Below are 22,046 nucleotides of genomic sequence, written 5' to 3'. Positions count from 1 at the left end.
AATCTCATTATATTTTGGGCAATGGTTTAAATTCACAAGTGTGAGACTGTGTTCCCATCTGAATGTTTTTATTTTACCTGGCATGTTGTTTTTATATTTTACTTTCATATTTATGTATTTATTCCCCCCCCCCCCTTTTTTTTTTTTTAAATCTACTTTTGGTTGAGTATTATTTGTTCATCCTTTGTTTGCCTTTATCTGATTTGATTTTTTATTCATTTTTTTGTACCTTTGTTATGGCTAAGAATTGAAAAAAAAAAGGCGCATAATAAATTAATAAATAGGAAATGCATAAAAATGAAATACATAAATAGATAAGAGAGTATCCGAACTGTCGATGGTAAAATGTATGAGTAAACATATATTGAAAAATGTATGTAAAAACAGTTTTTGAAGGTCACTATTTAGCATAAAAAATACAGATTTTGGACTGTTTGTAGTGAAATATAAAATTAAATCGAGTTAATTGCTACCAGTTGTAAAACACCCTCCTGAATAAATGAGTTGGTGAGTATGAATGGTAGCATTACAGTGGTCAGTTTGTGAATTGGCAGTATGAAGCGCATTGAGAGGTCCAGCCTTTGATCCGGCTGAAGTGAATGCACATGGGCGGGGCCTCGCGCTCTGTCTCGGGGTGTAGGGCGTGAGCGAGCGGCTGGTGGGCGCGCCCGCTGCGACGTTGCGGAGGCTTCAAGATGGCGGAAGCCCTGACAACTCAGGAGCAGCTGGTAAGGGTCTCTTTACGGATTTTTTCTTCATCTCCCCATCATGTTCAGTGTGTACACATGTCACCTTCAGTCTCTCCTCTACCCGGGGATTTTTTCCATATATTTTATCACGGTGGTTGTTCCTGGAAACGATGTGGTCTAGTAAACAGCCCTGGCCCGTTCGCACCCTCCTGAGTCTACTGACTCCGGTGTGACTGACAGCAGTTAGCATGTGTGTTAGCATGATGGCGTTTGCTAGTAGAAGTAGGGATCACCTAGCCGGCTATGTACCCCGAATATACGCTCCCTTCATAACCCAGGTCTAAATGGACAACATAGATATGTTCATATCACTAACGTTAACTGGCAAATATTTCGTTAACAACGCTTTGCCCCATCCATGTGGCTTTTAGTGTCTTTAACGCTGTCGTTAGCCATCCAGCTGCCACATGTAACCTAGCCGCTGGCTAATGCTAATAGCTATTGTTGACTTGCAGGGAATTTCCTCGACAGCTCTCTCGCTAGGCGTTAAAAATCACATTGGGCCAAGTGTGAAGGTTCAAAATGACCAAACCCTGATTGCTTTAAGTGATGATAGTCATTATGTACCATGACAGACTATGATCATGACTCTCATCGCACAACGCGAGTGCTCGCTTTGAGCCAGTCAGCTAGCAGTGTCCTGCCTATCAGATTTACGGTCGAGAATTCACAGAAGTGATCCTCCGGTTCCTAGCATTGTTGTTGCCATCACTTTCTAGTAAAGGGGGTGGACCTGACATTCATAGCAAACATCAGCTTTCACGCTGCTAGTCCGATGACAGCTTCATAGTAGAGCTAACGTGACTTTTTTTCCCATATATCTTCATTTAGCATTCACAAGGTTAACAGATCAGTAAGCTAAGGTACAGGGCACGCTTGTACTGCTCCCCAGATTTTCCGATTTGTTTCTTGGTCGCTAACATCACTTCACTGTAACGTGAGACGATAAACTTCCCAGAGGACCTTTACTGTGTAAAATGTTTGTAGTTTTAACTCGCTGCTGCAATCAGCGACTTGTTGCCTCGCCTTGGAGTGGCTAGAAACCACCTGGGGGCTGATATTTAGTTACTGGTGGTAAAATACAACTTATCCAAATGATGTGATTTATAAAGGGACCCTCCCTGACTTAGTTAGTGCCCCATATCCCCCCAAATGATGCTGTCTTACTGTTAGCCATTTACAAACATGTTTTGGCAACATCACCACCGATTTAGGAAAACATTTGTGGTACAGTAGTAAAATTTGTAGTAAGAGTACCTTCAAATCACACATCACTTTATGTATTAAAATCTAAAGTAGTATAAAATATTCTGATCCCAACTTGAGGGCTGTCAAGGGTAGTCAGTCATACCCTTTGATGTAATTATCTATATCTGATTCGATTCACTGCATTTCAATCAGTACATTCTTGGCACCGAGTTCAGACTTTGTCACAGTCCGGTAGTCACAAATCCAGATGTTGTGGATAAATGACCAAATATAGATTTTGTGTAGGCTCATTATTATGTTCCTGACATGAATCATAGATGTAGGGTTTCCCATAGTGTTATAATGCGGTGGTGTACTACATTACCTTCAACGAAGAACATCTCTGCGGTTATCATAAAGTTTTATTTACTTGCTTTTTATTTTGCATAGCAAATGCAATATATTTAATGGGTTTCTCTGTATTCTAGCCAGTCATCTTAATAACAGAATTGATTGTGAGACGAGCTGCATCAGGGCCTGAGTGACTTACCACGTCTGCCAAACAATTCATAGTTTTTGACTTGACATCAGCATTCTTCTCTCATCTGTGAGAGAGTAGATTCAAGTTTGGTATATAGCTGATGAGTTTATCCATTATACCCAGTCATAGTCTCTCCTTGTGCTGGTTACATATTTGGAGGACAGATGCAGCTCACTCGGGTGAAAACAGGCAGACTGTTGTCTCCTGGCAGATAAGTGCTCTCATCTACGGCATCTTCCAGAGGCACAGCCTGCTGCTGCCATCTGTGTCACACATTATTGTGACTTTGGCAGGAAAAGAATGACAAAGCTGAAAGGCCTGATTGACGGACTCATGCCATATCATGTCATCTGCCTTTCTTTCTTATTGCTCTATTCCCTATATTCCAAGATTTTGGTGTATTTTTACCTGTTCTCCTCATCTGATTATTACGCTTCTGCAAAAGTCTCACCTTGCACACCAACACCTCACCTTTCTACTTCCATCTCCTCTCTCATGTTTGTCCAGGCTGTGGAGGAGTTCCTTTGTGAGGTGCGTAGCAGGGAGCAGCCACACAGTGCTGGGCTCGTGTCCCAACCTACAGCTGTAAAGTTTCTTATGGCCCGCAAGTTTGATGTCTCCAGAGCCATCGAACTCTTCCAAGCATACAAGGTACAGCATTGCTTTGATTGGTGACAAAAGTGAGATCGCTATTAACCTTATCTGTTATCAACAGGATGTCATTGGGCTAAAGGATCTGGGGAAGATATCCAGTTGCACATTTTCTGACCTGACCTTTGAATATTGCAACTCTGACTTTAATTGAGAGTAATTTCTTCAGGTTTATGTGCTGTCCACTTATGGTTGTTATTATGAACACTCAATCACTTCCTTTTAAGATTTTTAAGGGAACATTTATCTTAGTAATGTTGCTAAAGGCACAAGTGACATCTACAGCCCACATTCAAATCACATGATTGGAACCTGCTCCATTTTGATTGACAGGTCTTTGAATATAAAGACCAACACCAGGCATGATCTAAATTCATGTTAATAAGGTGTTTAGATGCTGTTTGTTTACATGACATTTTAGTTGCAGGCTAATGACTCCCCCTTTCCATCCTGTCTCTCTCATCATGTGTCAATATTAGAACACAAGAATCAAAGAGGGCATCATCAATATCAACCCTGACGAGGAGCCTCTACGCTCTGAGCTGCTGAGTGGCAAATTTACAGTCCTGGTGAGTGTCGAAGCAATTACATTTCACAAAGTAACTGCAGCTTATCATTTTACAATTACTCCCCAGGATACACAGTAAAATGGTGCACATGCTGGTCATCAAAAGAGTTTTGTGTGTCTGTGTATGTGCATGTTAGTCTCTAGGAATGGAGATGGAGTTAAAGGTTGCATAGAATAAATTGCACAATGAATTTGCATATAATAATGTTAATGCTCCTACCAGCCTGGCCGAGATGCAAAAGGCGCTGCTCTGGCACTCTTCACTGCTCGTCTCCATCGGCCAGATGTCACCACCCACAAAGCTGTGCTGCAGGCCATCATCTATCAGCTGGACAAAGCCATAGAGAGGTGATGCAGGAATTGTTCATACATATAACTTTTCTGTTGCTGTTATACATATTAGCAGGGTAGGGTTCCCCACATAGCTATTAGTTAGTTGTTGTTTTTTTTTATATATAGTTATTTTTCCTACAAGTACTTGAATGTAAAAAGAAGTTTCTCACTGGTATAATTTAAAATGTAAAAATGCATTTATTTCTAATGGCGGTCTTATTTTAATCCCCCTTCTCTGCTTTTAATTTGAAAAACTTGTTCATTTCTCCCCAGTTTACAAACTCAAAGAGACGGACTCATATTTATCTACGACATGACCAACTCCAGCTATGGCAATTTTGACTATGAGCTCTGTGTCAAGATCCTCAATCTGCTGAAGGTGATAATAAGGAACATCCCCTCTTTTGTTATTCTCTGATCTGCCTGCCTTCAAGTTTTTGGTGTCAAAACAGACTCTCTGAAATAAAAACAAACTCTTCCCTCTGCTTGATGTCTGTGTTTCCTAGGGGGCATTTCCAGCTCGTCTAAAATGCGTCTTCATTGTGTCATCGCCTCTTTGGTTTCGAGCCCCCTTTGCGGTTCTCCGCCTATTTGTGCGTGAGAAGCTAAGAGAAAGGGTATGTACATTTAATTTAAAGTTACTTTATATTGTGTATGCTGTTTTTCGTCAGTCATCATTTGAATCGTGTTTTCTTTCTTCTCCATTCACCAGGTGTGCACAGTGAAAGCCCATGAGCTTGCCAGTCACATCCCGGTCTATTCCCTCCCTGAACACCTGGGTGGGACATCCCAGTATAGCCATGTGGCTTGGATCCAGTCCTGTGTTAACATACACACAAACACTGTTCAGGGTGACACAAAAGAACATGACACACACGACTGTGTGGGAAGCCTGCTGCGCTCCTACAGCTTAGAGTGCAGCAACACAAGTGCAGACGCTACACTGTCCCACACCCACATAAACACACAGTTAGGGCCTGAGCTAGCTGTGGCTAACTCTAACTGCTACGATGATAGCAATGCTAACCCACACAACCACTGCGGTGTGGTGGAGGGCAGGACTCAAGGCCCAGGACAGTACCAGCAAAGCCCTGCTGCAAACAGGCTGCAGGGGAACCACCAACACTGGAACGGCTCAGCAGTGAGCGGGACCAGCCTGGCTGTCAGTGGCTCTAGCCCCAATGCTAACATGAACGGCCGTGGCCGTCAAGCTCCCCCCCAGTCAGACACGCCCCCTGACACACCGCTTTCCCATAAAGGTGACGAGGATGCGGTGGACGACACGGCATCAGACTCCGCCCAGAATGAGGGTGTAAAGGAGGAGTACGAGGAGGATGGTGAGGAAGAGGAGGAAGGGGTGCCTCCGTTGCCCCAAAAGTCTTTGCCTCGCCCCCCTCATCAGCCATCCTCCCAGTCTCCACCCCTTTCTTCATCGTGGGGTCCTGATGATGAGGACCGCTACATGGAGGTCTCTGTTCACATGCCAGAGCAGGGAGGCATGACAGTGCATGGCCTGGTGGAGCACGTAAAGAGGCAGAAGAAGAAGGGGATCTATCAGGAGTATGAGGAGATCCGCAAGGAGCCACCAGCAGGCACCTTTGACTACTCCAAGTAAGGGATCGTGTTTTTATTTATATTCTTACATCGGCTCTTGCTGGTCACTTCCTGTATTTTCAATCTCTCTGTACCAAGGTGAAGCAAAATTATGTGACAGATCATATTGTTTCTATTCCACCTTTACAGAAAACTGTCCAATCAGATAAAGAACAGGTACAGTGATGTTCTCTGCCTGGATCAGTCACGAGTGCGACTCTGCCAGCTCTGTGACGACGAGGATGAGGTAATAATTCATTCATAAAAAACTTCAGTTCTCTCTGGATTTAGGTCATTCACAGATGTTGTCTCAAAGTTGGGTGATTTTATGAATGTTTGCTAACAACATCATTAATATTCGTTTTAGGCTGCAGATTCTTCTCATAAGATTAATTTATTGTTTTACTATGTAGAAAATGTTATGTTGTCATATATTGCATGCATTCAGAGTGGTTACTGGATGGCAATGAGATGATCAGCAAGTGATTGGCTGCTGACATAAATGTGGAAATTTGAAATCTGGGTCTATTTTTGTGGTGTCTTTACCTGTTTTATCTATTGTATCTGATATGTGTGATTAGAAGGTTGAATGCTTGACAGTATCATATACAGTGGATTTTATGCGGCTAAAAGGAAAGTCCTGTTTTTTGGCAGTAGGGGCCTTATTTTTGTAAAATGAGCACAATGTTATCGTGACAGACCCTAATAATTGCCAGAACTATGAAAATAAGAGAAGCTTATAAAAAGTCCCTAAGACAAAATAATGGCTGTTGAATAAATGTTGGTATTGGCAACTAAATTAATTTTGTTAGCTGAAGACATTGAAGATTGACTGACTGAATCTGCTGTGGATTCATAATGTATAATTTATTAACATTTCTATGTGCCTCTAGTTTACATTTTAACCATTTACTGCAAGTGACTGGCCTTTGTGGGCCCTCTTCTATTAATAGTAATGTCCCGTGTCCTCCTACAGGAGGCGGTAGATCCCAACACTGAGCAGTGAGTCTCACCCCTGTTCTGCTATTTTTTATTTTTTTTGCAGACATCAGATTACATTAATGCCAGTTTCATGGATGGGTACAAGAGGGGCAACGCTTACATCGCAACTCAGGGTGAGCAGCTGTTGACACAAACTATGGTCCCACTTCTTATCAACTTGATATAGCCCTCCATGCAATGTACAGTTTGGTGATACCATAGCCTTTTGTGTCCCTCAGGTCCTTTGCCAAAAACGTTTGGTGACTTCTGGCGCATGGTGTGGGAACAGATGGTACTTATCATTGTCATGACCACCAGGTGAGACTCATTTGCCTTTGGTTTTTTAAGTCAGATGTGTGATTAGAGTATGTATACAAATGTATACTGCTGTTTGTATACAGACGTGGTAGTCATAAGGCTGATGAGACTGTGTGATTCGGTGTGTCACAGGGTGGTAGAACGCGGGCGTGTCAAGTGTGGTCAGTACTGGCCTCTTGAGGAGGGCAGGACTGAGCAGCATGGATACTTCTTGGTCAGGAACACACACATCCAGGTGTTTCAGGACTTTAAACTCTCTCATCTTGAACTTTACAACACACAGGTAAGTCACACCGACTGCATATCTTTTGTTGTGGGAATGATTTCGTCTGTGGAATCTCCTCAATATGTCTCCATTTGATGTAATCTGACAGTTACACTTGACTAGTCACTGGCTATCATGCTCATACATGGCAGTTCAAATGAAAGAGTCTAATACCTTGCTTTATTCTTCTGTGCACCTTTTATGACCTTTTAGTCTGGAGAGACAAGGGAGGTGTGCCACTACCTCTATGTCAGCTGGCCAGACTTTGGAGTGCCCAAAAGTGCTTCAGCTATGCTGGACTTCCGTGAGCATGTACTTCAGAGGAGGGAGGCTGCAGTCCAAAGCCTGGGCTCCAGTTGGACGGGGCCTCCAGGGGGCCCCCCTGTGGTTGTGCACTGCAGTGCCGGTATTGGCCGCACAGGTAAACACTTGAATCAGTATGCATTCAAATGAACTTAAACAATACATTAATGGCAATTGATTATATATACCTCTTTGTTTATCCACAAAATACTGTAAGTGTAACTTTAGCACGCCGAGATATCTTTTTCAAATTTTCGCTACTAGCTGGTGCAATACCCGGAGTTTCTGTACCAATTCAATACACTTGTTTGTTAACATTTTGCTGCAAAACCTTTTTTTCATTTTTTTTTGTTAAAAAGTTATGTTAAATGCTGCCTAAACAAAAGTTGTATAAGAACATAGCCTAAGATATATACATGCTGTCGAAAATGAGTTTAACTGGCAATAGACAATGTTATTGCGTTAAGTCAAGAGACAATCTGTGTTTAGATTGGTTCCCTATAAACCTCACTTTCACTGTGCTGTTTTGTCTGCCACCAGGCATGAAATCAGCCCAGCACCATTTCTGCTTTCATGTCTCCATTATATACTAATTGAAAAATTAAACTCACAGTTCGTCCTGTGTTCTTGGTAGTTGCAACTCTGAGGAAAATAGAAACGATCCAGTTGTCTTTGACTGCAGCGCCAACAATAATACCACTTGGAAATGCTAGGAGGGGGAAAGTAGTCTGTTTCCACTTTCAGTAATGATTTTAAATCACAATCTCTCTAATAAAAGCAAAAGTAAAGAAGGGTGGAAATCTGAGTAAGCATTCGAGACCAGCTTTTCAGTACATGACAAACTTGGATACATTCGGTCAGCACCCAAAAGTATCAATGTTTAATACCGAGCCGCAGAGTATTTGAACAATATTCAAAGGTTTTAACATTCTTACATTAAATTGGTAAAATTATTAACAATAAAAAACGTAAAACGATTAAGTCATACCTAGTCCTAGAGTTTTACATTTTCTTCTGGTGTTGCGTCCGTGCAGTCTACTCTGCTTTTGTGCATAATATGTGATTTCTTGGGTAACTTCTGCATCTATGCTTCTTTACCAGGCACATTCTGTACACTGGACATCTGCCTGTCCCGGTTGGAGGACATCGGCACAATAGATGTCCGTCAGACAGTGCGGCGGATGCGTACACAGAGGGCTTTCAGCATCCAGACCTGGGACCAGTACTACTTCTGCTACACAGCAGTCATCGAGTATGCCCAGCGCAACGGGAAATTGAGCCCAGTGCAGTGGTCTGACTCCGACCTAGAGACTGACAGCGAGTGAGAGACACATGGAGGTATAGAAAAAAACCCTGAATGGGATAGCCAACCTAAGCCGAAATCATAGGAATGAAAGAGTGAGGGATGGCGTTTCAGAGTAGAGGAGGGACATGACTCTTCTGCCATAAGAGAGAAGAGACAAAGGATGAAGATCTTGTTTTGGCTCTTGATGTAATGTTGCAGACTCCCACAGTTGCTCTTCCTTCACATGGATGGATAGACAGAGGGAGGTGAAGAGCTGGAGAAAAAAAAATAAATACAGGGAGTGGAGACTGTGCATTGCGTCACCTATTGAGCAAGCTGTCCTGCCAATTTCCGAGCCCCTTTTTATTTAGCAAACTACAGGGGGACTCGGCCTGCCCTGAAACCTGTCTTGTTGACAAGAGAGTTGTACGAGTTGTAGCATTTTTATATTGACTTGCACATAAGGGAATGACAAACTTGAACTTTACCCCTTGAAGCCCTCCAAACCCCGGTCTTTGTTCCTTTTTTGTATTTCTTGTTCCATTTCAACCCTGAACAAGTCTGCAAACACAGATGAAATGTGAAGGGTACGAAAAGGTGAAACTTGAAAACTTTCTTTTTGTTTTGTGTTTATATTTTTTTGTGAGGAAATGGTTCTGTGTGAGCAAATGGTCGTACGTGACAGTAGATCAGTGTGTGAGCCATTTAGTTCATTTCTGTTTTTTTCGTTTTATTTTCCATGTCATTTTTTTCTATGGTGCATTTTCTACGTGTGTTTCATATTTGTGCATATGTAGACTAACTTTTCAAAGCCAAAGTCCTCACCCTGAATGCTTGGATGTACTCCTTACTGAGATATTATAGACTGAAGCCCATGTATATTCTTGTAACATACATTTATACATTATTGTGCATAACAACCTCAAAAAAAGCCTTGTTTAATATAATTGACCTAACCTTGAGAAGAAATATCTATGTAGCGAGCCAGGCTATGACAAAATATAGAAAAGGGTTGTGGTATTGAAACCGATATCGTATTGCAAATCTGTGTGATTTGTCAGGTCTAACATCATCTTTACTGTCTGAGCGTTCTGATTGGACGATCTTAAGTAATTTGGCCTTAACTTGATTCACTGCCTCGTCGTTCTTAGACCTAAACCATACCTGAAACTGTAAACTTTAATTTCCCCTTTTGTTCTTTCCCTTTAAAAAATCGTATTCCCTCAATACCACAACTGTTGAGTTTTGTTTTTCGTGGCATATTCTGCCTCAGATAATTGTGCCTTCAAGTTCTCCTTAGCTTAACGTCTCGCTAGTGTAGTAATAACACCCAAACTAGTGCACTTGAATAGTACACATTGACTATGTGTCACACAGGACACCCACATTTTGCCTATAGTCGTGTACATAGTACACTACTTACGAATAACATAAAAGTAGTGAGTAAACTGGGACTAAGCTCTGGTTTGAGACATGGCTATTCTTTTATCATTTGACCTCAGGGGGTAATTCTAGTGTTTTTTGCCTAGTGTCAAAGATCCATTTCTGGGTTTGCCTCTGGTAAATTATCATTTAAGAAGAAAACTATATCAACTTTATTTTGTATTTTTTACTGTATTGTATCCTACTATATTTATGTCTTTGTAAAACTTCTACAATATTGAAATCAGTGAATGTTGGTACGATGCTACAAATAAAACAAACCAGTTATTGCATTTGATAAGCTGAACAAATCAGATGGGGAGTGAAATATATTTTTTTCTGTTCACAATGAAATATTGGTGGAAACTTTCACTTGCCATTGTATTTTCAGAACTGACTTGTATAAATGGTGATTGTTCAATTCTAGGACAATGTGGGTGGGGGGGTGGGGGGGGATCAGGGGAAGCTAATGATTATGTTTTTAGAGAGCTTATTGTTAAACTCTTCAGTAACAATAACATTAACGTCTTACTGTCTGGTACCCAATGCCAAGGACAAAGCAAAAAAAAAAAAGAGCTATCAAGAGAAAAAAACTGCAAAAAAGACATGTGGCTGCCATTTCTGTTCACAAAACCCCAGCTTGGTGTCTGAGTAAATATATATATATATATATATATATATATATGTATATATATATCACATTAGAATGGGTTAGGATTGATTAGCATGGAAAGCGAGCCTTGAATGTTTTCGGGGTAATGGTGTCCGAGCAATTTAGTCAAGACAAACCATGGATATTGTTGGTGAATGTGGACCCTGCATCCCTCAATGCCAAAGGCCCAGGCTCACCCTAAACATTTTTTTCCTATCACACATCCTCAACAGCCTACTAGCATGGACCTATCGGTGCAGCCTTGCATCCACAGACACCGAAAGACTCGGGAGCACCTCGGGAACATTACTCAAGATCATGTATAGCTACAAAATGGGAGAGTGTATGTAAAAGAGTTTTGGTCCCCATGCTACTCTTAATTTGTTTTATGAGAAACAGAGAATGCAATGTGCATTTGTCATTGGTGTTCATTTAATGTTTCTTTCCGTGCTTTAAGTTCTTGTGATTGAATTATGGCCTTTTACATGCTGTCAGTCCCATTAAAGCAAAGGTATTACTATCTTGAATGAGTACAAAGCTGATGTGATCTCTTCTTGACTTCTTCGCCTTGTTTTATTCACAGTTTGATCCCAAGATCATTTTTTGTTCAATCGAGTCACTCATGCAAGTCTGATTGTGGGTTTCTTCTTTCAGCCTGAATATCTTACTGAACATTAGTTGTAAGCTAGCAAGCAACAGTGGCAGGCACCAAGGTTTTTTGTGTCTGTTTGTGCTAAGGTTTGCCTCTGATGTAAGTCAGCACTCACCTTGGCTTTAGGGTCTTTCTGCTATTCTCTAGTGTTTCTTGTATGTACATTTATAAAGTAAATTACATTTATGCAGCTACCAGTATCATAATTTAAATCAGCCTTAATTGTATTTAAATGAGCGTGTCATATCCTCTGTGGCGTCTTTAATAATACAACAAACAACAGTCGAGTACCAGAAGTTATACATCATTTATTAAGAATAAATATACAAGTACATCACCAAATGTGACCAGTCCAGTTTAAAGTTACATTAAGAATCAAAACTCTAGACCTATACGTAGTGAAGTATTGTAGTGTTTGTGATTGTGTTGGCATGAGATTAAAAAAAAGTTTCAGGTTATTCTTCATCTAGTTTGGAGTAAGATGAAACGAGCTGACTATAGCAACAATGCCGGCTGTGGTGTGTGTGTGGCAGTTCTCACAAAATATAAGAAAGCAGCTGATTACTCAGTCAGTCAGGAGGGACGGGATATTAAACCATGCCCTATAATCCCACATACTGAGGCGCTCCCAACAGAGTTAAGCGTCATGTTCACAGTGCTGGTTTGTTTTCCGACTGAATGGTGACCTGAGGTGGCAGCATCACCTGCGGATGTAGTTCTTTTGAAGCGAGTCGGGGTATTTTTTCTGGGCACGGGAGCAGGAGGCGCAGCACACACTTCTGTAGTAATGGTAAATGCAGAGTCGCGCTTGGACCACCACCATACAGTTATGATACTGATCGCTGCATGAGGGATCTGCAAAGGAAATTGAGAAAAATGGGAGAAGCTAAGCAAAATTTGTTTTATTAATTGATCTTTTTGAGATTGGTTCCTTAATGCACTTGCTGAATTTGTGCAGGGAGTTTCTTTCATACATGAGTCATCAAACTCTGACCCTCCTGTGAACTCTGACCCACCTGCATCTACACTGCCCTACAAAGACATGGAGCCGTAACTTGGGGCAGGTTAGTCAAACAGAAACTGATCAATTTAACGCATTTTAAAGCAGATTATTTTGACACTTTGCATTTGAACTAAGGTTTTAGGAAAAAAAAATCAACACTTGAGGATGTCAGGGACTCAGATGTTGGTTACAGCTAGTTAAGCTAGGCTAGTAGGCCTAGCCTAATCATGCAAGACTAGCCTAGTTTAGCAGTTGTTTTAGGGGGTTAGGGTTACTTTATTGGTCTCCACCAGGGAGAAATTTGGCTCGGAGATAGGGAAGAAGTTGCAGCACGAAAATGACATACAATAAAAGAAACAACATGCAGTACAAACGTACATCAGGTTAAAAGACAGTGGTGGAATAGACACAGACTAACACTGGACGATCCAACACATATACTGCCATAAATATACATCCACACAAGCATCACCTCACATCACCCTCACCATATCACCATGTCAACCTACCAAAACATTCATTCTGTCATAAATATAGGTTCAGTCACACATCCCAGCACTCTATCACAGTATTCATTCATTGATCCATTCACTCGTATACATCCATACACTAGCTGGAGTCATGAATGTACATTCATTTCCAAATACACATATGTTCATATGCATATACAGAACCATCACATTCATTTCTGGCTGCTAAGAAGCTTGGTTGATACAGGAACAAAGGCATGTTTGTATTGTGCCTGCACAAGGGAAGCCCATATCTCTTCCCAGAATTCAGAAGAGCATATTCACAGTTCAACATGGTGCGTTTGTGCTTCTGCCTCATTTTAATGGATTACTAAATGTTTTATCATCAAAATGGAGCAGGGAGTAGGCTACAACAGCGCTGCTCCGCACACTTACTTATCTCAGCCAAACAAGGCTCTTTGTTGCATTCCTCACGGTTCTCTGGGGTCAAACTGGGGTCACAGCGGTTGCTAGGGGCAATGTTGTCTGCAAGACAACGCACCTCACGCACACGGTAGCCACCATTGCAGGAGCGTGAACACTGAGGTGATAAAAACAAAAGGCACATACAGTAAATAGACTGCAATCTGAGGATCTGAGCAATCTGTTACCAGCAATGGAGACAAGAGTGATTGATAGAATTTTGTTTGTGGTGTTCAAAGTGATGAAAGATGACATCCGTAAAATCATGATCATCATGATATGTGTGTGTATGTGTGTGTGTGTAAGCAGACTATTGTTTTCAAAGCCAAGAATGAACATAATGAGGAAGGATATCATGCAAAGGGTTAATGGTTGCATGGTAGAAGGAGAGACTTTAGGACACTTACCACACTCCACTCCGTGACATACCACTGGACACCACATGGCTTCAGTCTGCAGACCTGAGCTGTGATTGGCTGAGGGAGACTGGAACATTTTAAGTTGTCCACAACTTCCATGAGGCCGTTGTTGTTGAAAATACAAGCCACACTACGGGTCTGTGTGCCATTCCCACATTCTGCAGAACACTACTCACACACACACACACACGCATACACACACACAGAGAGAAACACACGTGTAAGGGGAAAAACTTCAAATGGATGATGTGTGTATCTGTGCATGTAAATTACCTGACCCCAGGGTCCGGTGTACCACTCCAGGCGGTTCTGGCAGGGGCCTGAGTCACACGATGTCACTTCTGATGGTTGTTCCCCTTCGCAGCCGTCCAATGGGAGATCGGTCACATGATCTAATAGGCACACTGTCCTCCGGGTTCGACTGCCTTTACCACACTCTGCAGAGCACTGAGGAATATAATGCAGACACACATGCAATAACCGGTGACACTGCCATGTTAAGATTTAAACATGATTTCCCATCTGTTCTGTCATATTTGCCTCCAACACACACACACACACACACACACACACACTTCTGTGTTACCTGTTGGCTCCAGAGGGAGGTAAACCAGCTGCGTGCACAGGCTCCCAGATCACAGTTCTCTAGTGTTTCTGGCCTTAGGTTCATGTTACACTCCTCATCCTCCTCCACATCACCCAGGTTGTTCACACACACCACCTCCCTGCTGCGCTGGCCCACCCCACATGGCACTGAACACTGGGAGACAGAGGGTGGGAGAGAGAGGGGTGAGTGAAAAAAGAGAGGCAAATGTTGTACTTTTTTACTCCAAACATTCTGACGTTATTGGTTACTTTGCAGAGTAAGATTTTGCACAAAAAACATGTGCTCATCTTATAGAATATGATGCATTGTTATAGATTATAGAACTGTATGAAACAATCTAAATTTTCCGCAACACTGAATGCTGTTTACATGTCATATATTTATATTATAATAACTTGAAAGGGCATAACAAGCTCACTTTTGACTATTTTGGTACATTTGTGTAGTTTTAGACTTAAAAACACATCACACAGAACAAAGGCATCATGTACAGGGAACAATAACACAGAAATAATAGCAATAAAACTAATAAAACAATAAATCAATAGAAAGAAAAAAATATTCATTAAATATACACAGGTTAAGCACTGCTTTACCTATCATATTGTTATCACTCACGTGATCAGCTATTCACATATCCAATACCAATGACATACAGGGCCAGGGGCGTGTCCAGAAGGAGGTCCTGGGGTGGCGCTGGTCATCCATGAAAACTCATTGGCGACCCCAAGTTCCACCCCATTATCCTAATGTATGATTGGCTGTCTGCCCAGTGAGAGGTGTAACCTTAGTCTGAACCAACTGTTTGACAAGTATCTTTGAACGTGCATGGTTTCTTTTGTATGCATCCCTCTTTTGGGGTACAATTTCATTTAAAAGACTTAAAGAATAAACTATGGCTGATATATGTTATATTTGTTTGGTCTTGCTCTGTTGTGTTATGATTGGTAGGACTATTTGTCTTTTAAATCCTTAAATCGCTTTGGATATAAAGGCCTTTGCACACCAAGTCCATTTTTTTGTCCAAATTGCTGCAGGTTAAAAATAAATACAACCTTGTGTCAAACATGTCAATCATGTTTACACACTGACTAAAACTATCGTCCATCATTATTAAGGTTTTAAGCTGTACGACACTGTTATGTCTGTGATTAAAGTTGATGTGAGAAATGGTAAATTAATGCCATTCTAACGTGTGCACGCACATACTTCATGCCACCGCTGCATAAGTCTGTGCCCCACTTGGGCCACCCCAGTCAAAAAATTCTGGATACATCCCTGTAAAGGGCAAGTCTGTCCTTTTTCTAGAGAGAAATCTAGAATGCAGGACTTTGACTTACCATATAAGACCATTGTATCACGAAGGGTGAGGGTTGTGTGTGTGTGTTAGTGTTAGTGTGTGTTTTCCTACCGGGCTCCACTCTGATCGTATCTCCCACTGGCTGCAAATCTTCAGCTGACATGTAGACTTGATCTCCGGCCTATCAGACAACCCGCACAGCTCTGGTGCCACGGTAACAGCTGTTTCCGTCCCATTGGTGTGAACGTGACTGACCTGGCGACAGATGACCTGGCGATGCTGAGTGCCGGGTCCACACCTCCTGCTGCACTCTGACCACTCCCCCACATCCCAGCTGTCAGCCAATCAAGACAAAGATCGGGTTAGAGGAACTTAACTGCAGCCATGACAAAAGATGTGGTTACATATTTAGCGATGACCTTTCACAAGCAGAGTTTGTCCCAGCTCTGTCTTCATTTTGACCACAGTTATTGTGTGCGGTCAGCTGACCCTGGTCTACACAGGGCAATATAAAGCCTGTAGTTTCCTCGAAAAGATCATAAGAGAGACAAGCAGAATAAGCCAATTTGTGCTTTGTGTTCAGATGTTTCTCCTCGTTCTATTACCACTGAAAGTTTGGTTTTCCAGTCCTCTGCTGCTGCTGCGCTCCCAATAAAGAATATATATTTCAGACTGACAGCTGTCATGGATCACTGACACTGTGGGCAAAATATCCAACAGACCCACAACTAATCTTACAGTTAGTACCCCTCTTCATACTGGCAACAGTAAGATTTAGTGGTATTTACAGCAAGACATGAAAACCGAAGCCACATCAGAGTGAGTCAGCGTGATCGACTGTGACTAACTTATGGCTGGAACGTGTGTGAGTGATGGAAGCTTCACCCTGAGAGTCGCTGTACCATCTGAAACTAAAACAACATGCAGTACCTGTGTGTGTTGTTCTTATTTTGTGTGTGTGCATGTGTGTGTGTCACGACTACTGTATGGGACATCAGGTGTGTGTGCTGCTCACTATGCAGGACAAGGCTGGATGTTGCAGTCCTCTTCCTGGTTTGTTGGTTTGAGGGCAGGATCACAGAGGTCAGCAGGAACAGTCACCTGGGACTCTCTCTCAACACACTCCCAGAGGACCAGACGCCTGCCTGGCAAGTGCACACGCATACACACAAAAACACACACACACACACGCACAGACTCACATTAAAGCAAGTGAACGCGTTTGTCTGCAAAAACATGACTGTATGAATGCACACTGACAGGAATAAAGTCGTCTTCATCCATAGCAATGATGTAAATCTTTTAAATCAGACTAAAGCATGAAGTCATTTTGTTTTGCAGTATATCATCCTCCTTTGAATTACATGTTTTTTCTCACCAGTGCCACAGGTCGTGCTGCACTCTGTGCGCGCACTCTTTGTCCAGGTGTAGGGCGGGCGAGGGTCAGAGGTCACACTGGGGTCAGATGGAACGTGGTTAGGGTGGGGTTTCTTTTCAATTATGTCATTGTTGGTGCCGTCACCTTGGTGGACCTCCTCACCTGTCTGGGGTGGGACGACGGTCCTCACTAGAAAGTGGGAGGTTAAAGGGTGGAGTATAAGAAGAAAGGCTGTAAAGTTAATTGAAACTTTGAATAGTTAAAGGTTATGGGGTAAGATAAGATGATATTTTGGCTTTTTGTCCTTCCTTCATTGTCCTATTGTTCTCTGTGTGTGCTCATGTGTTTGTGTGTTTGACACCTCCCTCACTCTGCTGCTTACATTTATTTTCACCTGTTTGGGTCAAGACCATTGGCCAGGATGAAATGCTGGAAGTTAACGTTTCTGCAAAAGACTCATATGTCACATTTGTACTTGTCATAGGCTAAACACCATGATGACACTTCTGCAAAATGTGTCATATCAAGTTTATGTTACACGAGTATGAGCCAACTTACATATCGGGATGTGGAGTGGGTGGGGGTGAAGTTAAGCTGGGGGAGAAGGCTGCTGAGCCAGTGAACATGATTAAAAAGCTGTGTTTCAACATTTAAAAGCTTGAAACCACTGGATATTTTTAAGGAGACCTTTGACCATTGCCAGGTGTGTTTGTGGCAACAAAGAACAGATATTTTTAACAGGAGTCAAGACATTTCCAGCTGTGTTTGTGGCAACCAAAAGAGGCATTTTAAGCCAAAGCACAATCTCTTCCTAACCCTGACCAAAGGGTTGTGCCTAAACCTAACCAGGGCATAAGTATACATAAAGAAATGTAAAGTTTCAACATATATTGACAACAACTGGCAATTGGGTTGACAAATGAAACTTTTATCATTCTTATGTCCAGTCTATTCCCCTGTTCATTTATTCACTTCTCTATAAAAGACACTGTAGTTTATTCTGGAGTGAAGAGTAATGTGAGATTGTGGACGCTTGTGAATCATCATTATTTGGCACCCTCACTAACAGGTGAAGTGGCACATGACAGTAATTTTAATATCTATCAAATGTGACTCATTGCCTTGTGTATTGTTGTCAAAAAGTAGAGTACATAACATTGACACAATTATTATTTGGAACTTTTGATGGCACTATATAGTGGATGAATAACTCAAAATTCAAATACTGTGATACTAAAATTAAAATACTTGTAATTTCAGACATGTACATGGAGTACATGCATAGCTCCACCATCCAGTAAGGGTCTGATTGACTACAATTATAAACAACTGTATGGATATGCAGAGACTCTAAGAACGTTTGTTTTTTGAGATCTTTGGTAATGAAATTACTATTTATCAGCATCAACAGGCCCAAATGTCTTTAATCTCTTTAATGAAGGTTAAATATTAGGTAATGAAATCAAATCTGGCCCAAGTGACAGATTATTGTCTCAGCGTGCGGTTAAGAGCTCTTTGCCAGAACAAAGTTTGGCTGCCTGCCTGTATTGAATGTTATCGAAATTCTAATTAAATTTTCAAAATGAGAATTTTGCTGAAAATGATACATTTTGGCGTTACCATGACCCTGAAGTGAAACCTGAACTCTACGCACACAAGCACACACAGTACATGCACGCACAAACAGAGGCATCTGTTATGTGTTATGCCCCCTGAGGAAATATCGGTATGAAAAAAATGGCACTGTGGTCATTTAGGGTCATTCATGTATAGTTTTAATCATGTGTTTGTGTGTCTATGTTGGCGTGTGCTGCACTCACCCAGCGGCAGAATATCAGGAGGTGTGTCAGGCTCAGGGGTAGGGTGTGTGTGTGTGTTTTGTAAAGGCACACTGTATTCATAGTATACACTGGGACCTGGTTGCTGGTAGATCAACTGGAAAAGAGAAGGAAAGCTTGAGAGTGTACGATGACATGTGGTAGTATTGTAGAATAGGTTTGCATACAGTGTTTGTGCATTTGAATAAGAGACGTAAAAAGGATGCTGCTCGTGTATTGTGTGCCACATTGCATCTCACATAAACATGCAGGTCCTCAGTCAGGGGCCCAGGTGCAGTGATGGTCTCTCCAGTACGAGAGCGGATCTCATTGGGTCGTAGGTACGTCAGCTGCGTTCCCACAGCACTGAAGACTCCCGGCCGGTCAATGACCCAGTTGCCATTGATGATTGAGACACCGCTTTTGGTCTGCAGAGCTGGAGGGAAACCCCATGTTCATTTATCACTCTGGTGTTTGTCATTCTGTGTGTGTGTGTGTGTGTGTGTGTGTGTGTTTGTGTGTGTGTGTGTGTGTACCAAGGTAGCTCCGGCTCTTCACTGTCTCCCGTATGGTGATGTTACGTGCCCCTGCTGGAATCTCTGCAATCTTATGGTAGCCAACGCGGAGGAACATGCGAGAGAAATTCCCCTTCACCACCTGAAACCCCTGCCAACACACACATACGCACGCTTTTATGCACACACCACAGGTACAAACACTGCATGTGCCCCCACTCAAGTACATACATCTGCAGACACTCTGCATGTGCTCCCTGTGCCATGTTTTCACCATCGCAGGCATGTGTTTCAACAGTATAATCATAAATTCCGCTGGATCACATTGCTGCGCTTTTCTCTCTTGTTCCTCCTGCTCTCCAACTCTCTCTCCTTCTCTTTCTCTCGTTTTCTGGAAATCCCACAGCTTACTCAGTCCAGTCCAACAGTTGGTTTGAGTTGGGGAACCTTTCTGCGCAGATCGCGATGTTGCAAGTTTGGAATTTACTCCTTCTGTTCTTTTCATATTTATGTCTATTTTTATGGGCTCTCCTGATCCTTCCCTTTTGTTGCTTTGATATATATCTCGATCTGTTAGTGATTAGTTAGCCTGGAAGTCCAAAACAAACCAGAGGTCTGTTGCGTAGTTAATCCCCAATGCCTGATTTTGGCAGGATTTTAGTTGTAGTGGGCAAAAGAACACCAAATTCCAAAAAGCTCGAGTTAAATATATCCGTTTCAGTGATGACTGCTTTCATAAATTACAAGATAAGGGTATAACTCATAAACAATATCACTTACACAACTCTTCAAAAGCTTAAACGATTAAATTATAACTGGAAACAGGCATGCAGTTACATATGAATTACATTTATACTTTTGCTCCATGACCACGTGGATGCCTTACCTCTAGAGGGGGCGAGCCGGCTTTGTTATCCCATGGATGAGCACCTGAGGGTAGGTAGAGAAGACACATGAAGTGGAGGAGAGCCAGAGCTCGACCTTGCTGCGGGGAGCCGAGCTGCTGCCACAATCCAGCCATGGAGAAACTGAGAGAGGAGGACACTCACACACACACATACACACACATGTTTAACGGGGGAGTGTTGTGTTTGTGAGGTGGGGTTGGCTTGAGGGGTGGGAGGGAGAGAAGGCAAAGTTTGGGAGGGATGCAAGGAGAAATGTTGAGAGAAAGTATTGTGGCACATTTTTTAAAAAGTTGCTTCAAGCTGAGATCACACCCATTCCGCACCTCAGTACGAATGTTGTGACAGTTCATGATGTGTGCTTGTGGCACGAGGACAGGCTCGCTGCAGCATATCCTAAAGCACATCCAAAAACAATATCTCTCCCCGTGAATCGTCATGCAAGATTGTAAGGCTTTGGACACACATCACTCTTGATCTTGCTCTGGCTTCTCCACCCACTTCTTGTTTTCACTTCATTTTTCTTTCTTGTTCTGAGTTATTCAATCTTTTTTTTTTCATTTCACCGATGATGGAAAGAATGAAGGATGAAAAATCTAAATTAAAAATACCACAGTGGATTGAGGATAATCGAAAAAATATGTTAAATCCACTCACGGCTTATCACTTTTCTCTCTCTTTTCGGTCTCTGTGCTGAAAACATTCAAAAATGCCATTGTGCTCTGCAGTGAATCAGCGTCCCTTCATCAGTGATTCACACCCAAGGGATGCCAGTTTTATTGTGACTCAGTTAATCACCATGCCATGTCGGGGAACAATCAGATCGATTCAGATATTACTGTAAGTCTGTTGGCCAGGATTCAAAACCCCACAGTGACACTCTCCCAACTTCTTCATCTGGAGAGGTTATGGTAATATCTGCATGGTCATAAATGATTTGGAGAAGTTCAAACACATATGGGTGCAATATATTCCCCTGGCTGAATGCTTCATTTCTGGGCAGAGGGCTGTTTAGCCCTCTAGACACACAATGTAGTGAAGCTTGCCTGGCTTCTTAACTTTCCACTGTTTCATGTTGGGGTTGAGGACAGATGAGAGTTGTAACTTGATGGGATTGGAGCAGAGATGTTGTGTTTTTCTTACCTGCATAGTGCTTGTACGGAGTGGCAGAAACAACATTTCAGATCTCAAAAAGCTTATGTCCTTAGATTACCAGCTGATTGACAACACAGCTGCTCAGAACATGGGTGTGAAATTGCCAAGGCTGAGAATTTCCCAACTTCTCTGTGAACCTCTGTTTCATTGTGATAAAGTGTGTGTGCTTTTGTAGGCACAAGGACGGATTACAGAGGCAATGGGCCCTTGGGCACAGACATGTAAATGCCCCCCCACCCCACCTACAGTACATAGAAGGAGTGATGCAGCGAAACCTAGACTTGCACTTGAAGAACAACTCTTAGAGACAGACAAAAGTTCAAGTTGTTTGTTGTCATTTTGAAACTTTTCATTGTCATGCTGTGTCTCTTTGTGGCTGCTTTGCATCTCTTTGTGGTCATTTTGTGTCTCTGGTCATTTTGTGTCTCTAAATGGTTGTTTTGAAGTTCTTGTGTCTTTGTGGTTGTTTTATTTGCCTTTGTGGTTGTTTTTGTTTCTCTTTGTTGTCATTTTG

General features: G+C 42.1%; 2 protein-coding genes across 2 annotated transcripts; one reads left to right on the top strand and one right to left on the bottom strand.

Moving 5' to 3' along the window:
- Nucleotides 1-639: 639 nt before the first annotated feature.
- ptpn9b (protein tyrosine phosphatase non-receptor type 9b) lies at nucleotides 640-10,511 on the top strand. Its single transcript, XM_084377705.1, has 13 exons — nucleotides 640-728; nucleotides 2,986-3,129; nucleotides 3,609-3,698; nucleotides 3,921-4,045; nucleotides 4,304-4,409; nucleotides 4,537-4,647; nucleotides 4,743-5,641; nucleotides 5,774-5,870; nucleotides 6,669-6,738; nucleotides 6,844-6,922; nucleotides 7,055-7,205; nucleotides 7,401-7,608; nucleotides 8,592-10,511. Exons 1-13 carry the CDS (start codon nucleotides 696-698, stop codon nucleotides 8,813-8,815), a joined length of 2,337 nt encoding a protein of 778 aa, XP_084233831.1. The 5' UTR covers nucleotides 640-695; the 3' UTR covers nucleotides 8,816-10,511.
- Nucleotides 10,512-11,793: 1,282 nt separating this feature from the next.
- Nucleotides 11,794-20,493, bottom strand: adamtsl7 (ADAMTS-like 7; the record flags this gene model as incomplete). Its single annotated transcript, XM_084381193.1, has 12 exons — nucleotides 11,794-12,356; nucleotides 13,410-13,554; nucleotides 13,844-14,023; nucleotides 14,129-14,302; nucleotides 14,442-14,615; nucleotides 15,874-16,096; nucleotides 16,778-16,907; nucleotides 17,141-17,329; nucleotides 18,961-19,075; nucleotides 19,218-19,393; nucleotides 19,494-19,623; nucleotides 20,359-20,493. The coding sequence occupies 12 exons, from the start codon at nucleotides 20,491-20,493 to the stop codon at nucleotides 12,202-12,204; spliced, it is 1,926 nt and encodes a 641-aa protein (XP_084237319.1). The 3' UTR covers nucleotides 11,794-12,201.
- Between the last annotated feature and the right edge of the window lie 1,553 nt (nucleotides 20,494-22,046).

Source organism: Pagrus pagrus (assembly GCF_965226575.1).
Source record: "Pagrus pagrus genome assembly, chromosome: 2".
NCBI classification, from domain to species: domain Eukaryota; kingdom Metazoa; phylum Chordata; class Actinopteri; order Spariformes; family Sparidae; genus Pagrus; species Pagrus pagrus.
Note: the sequence above shows the minus strand (reverse complement) of the source record. Positions and strands in the feature narration are given on the sequence as shown.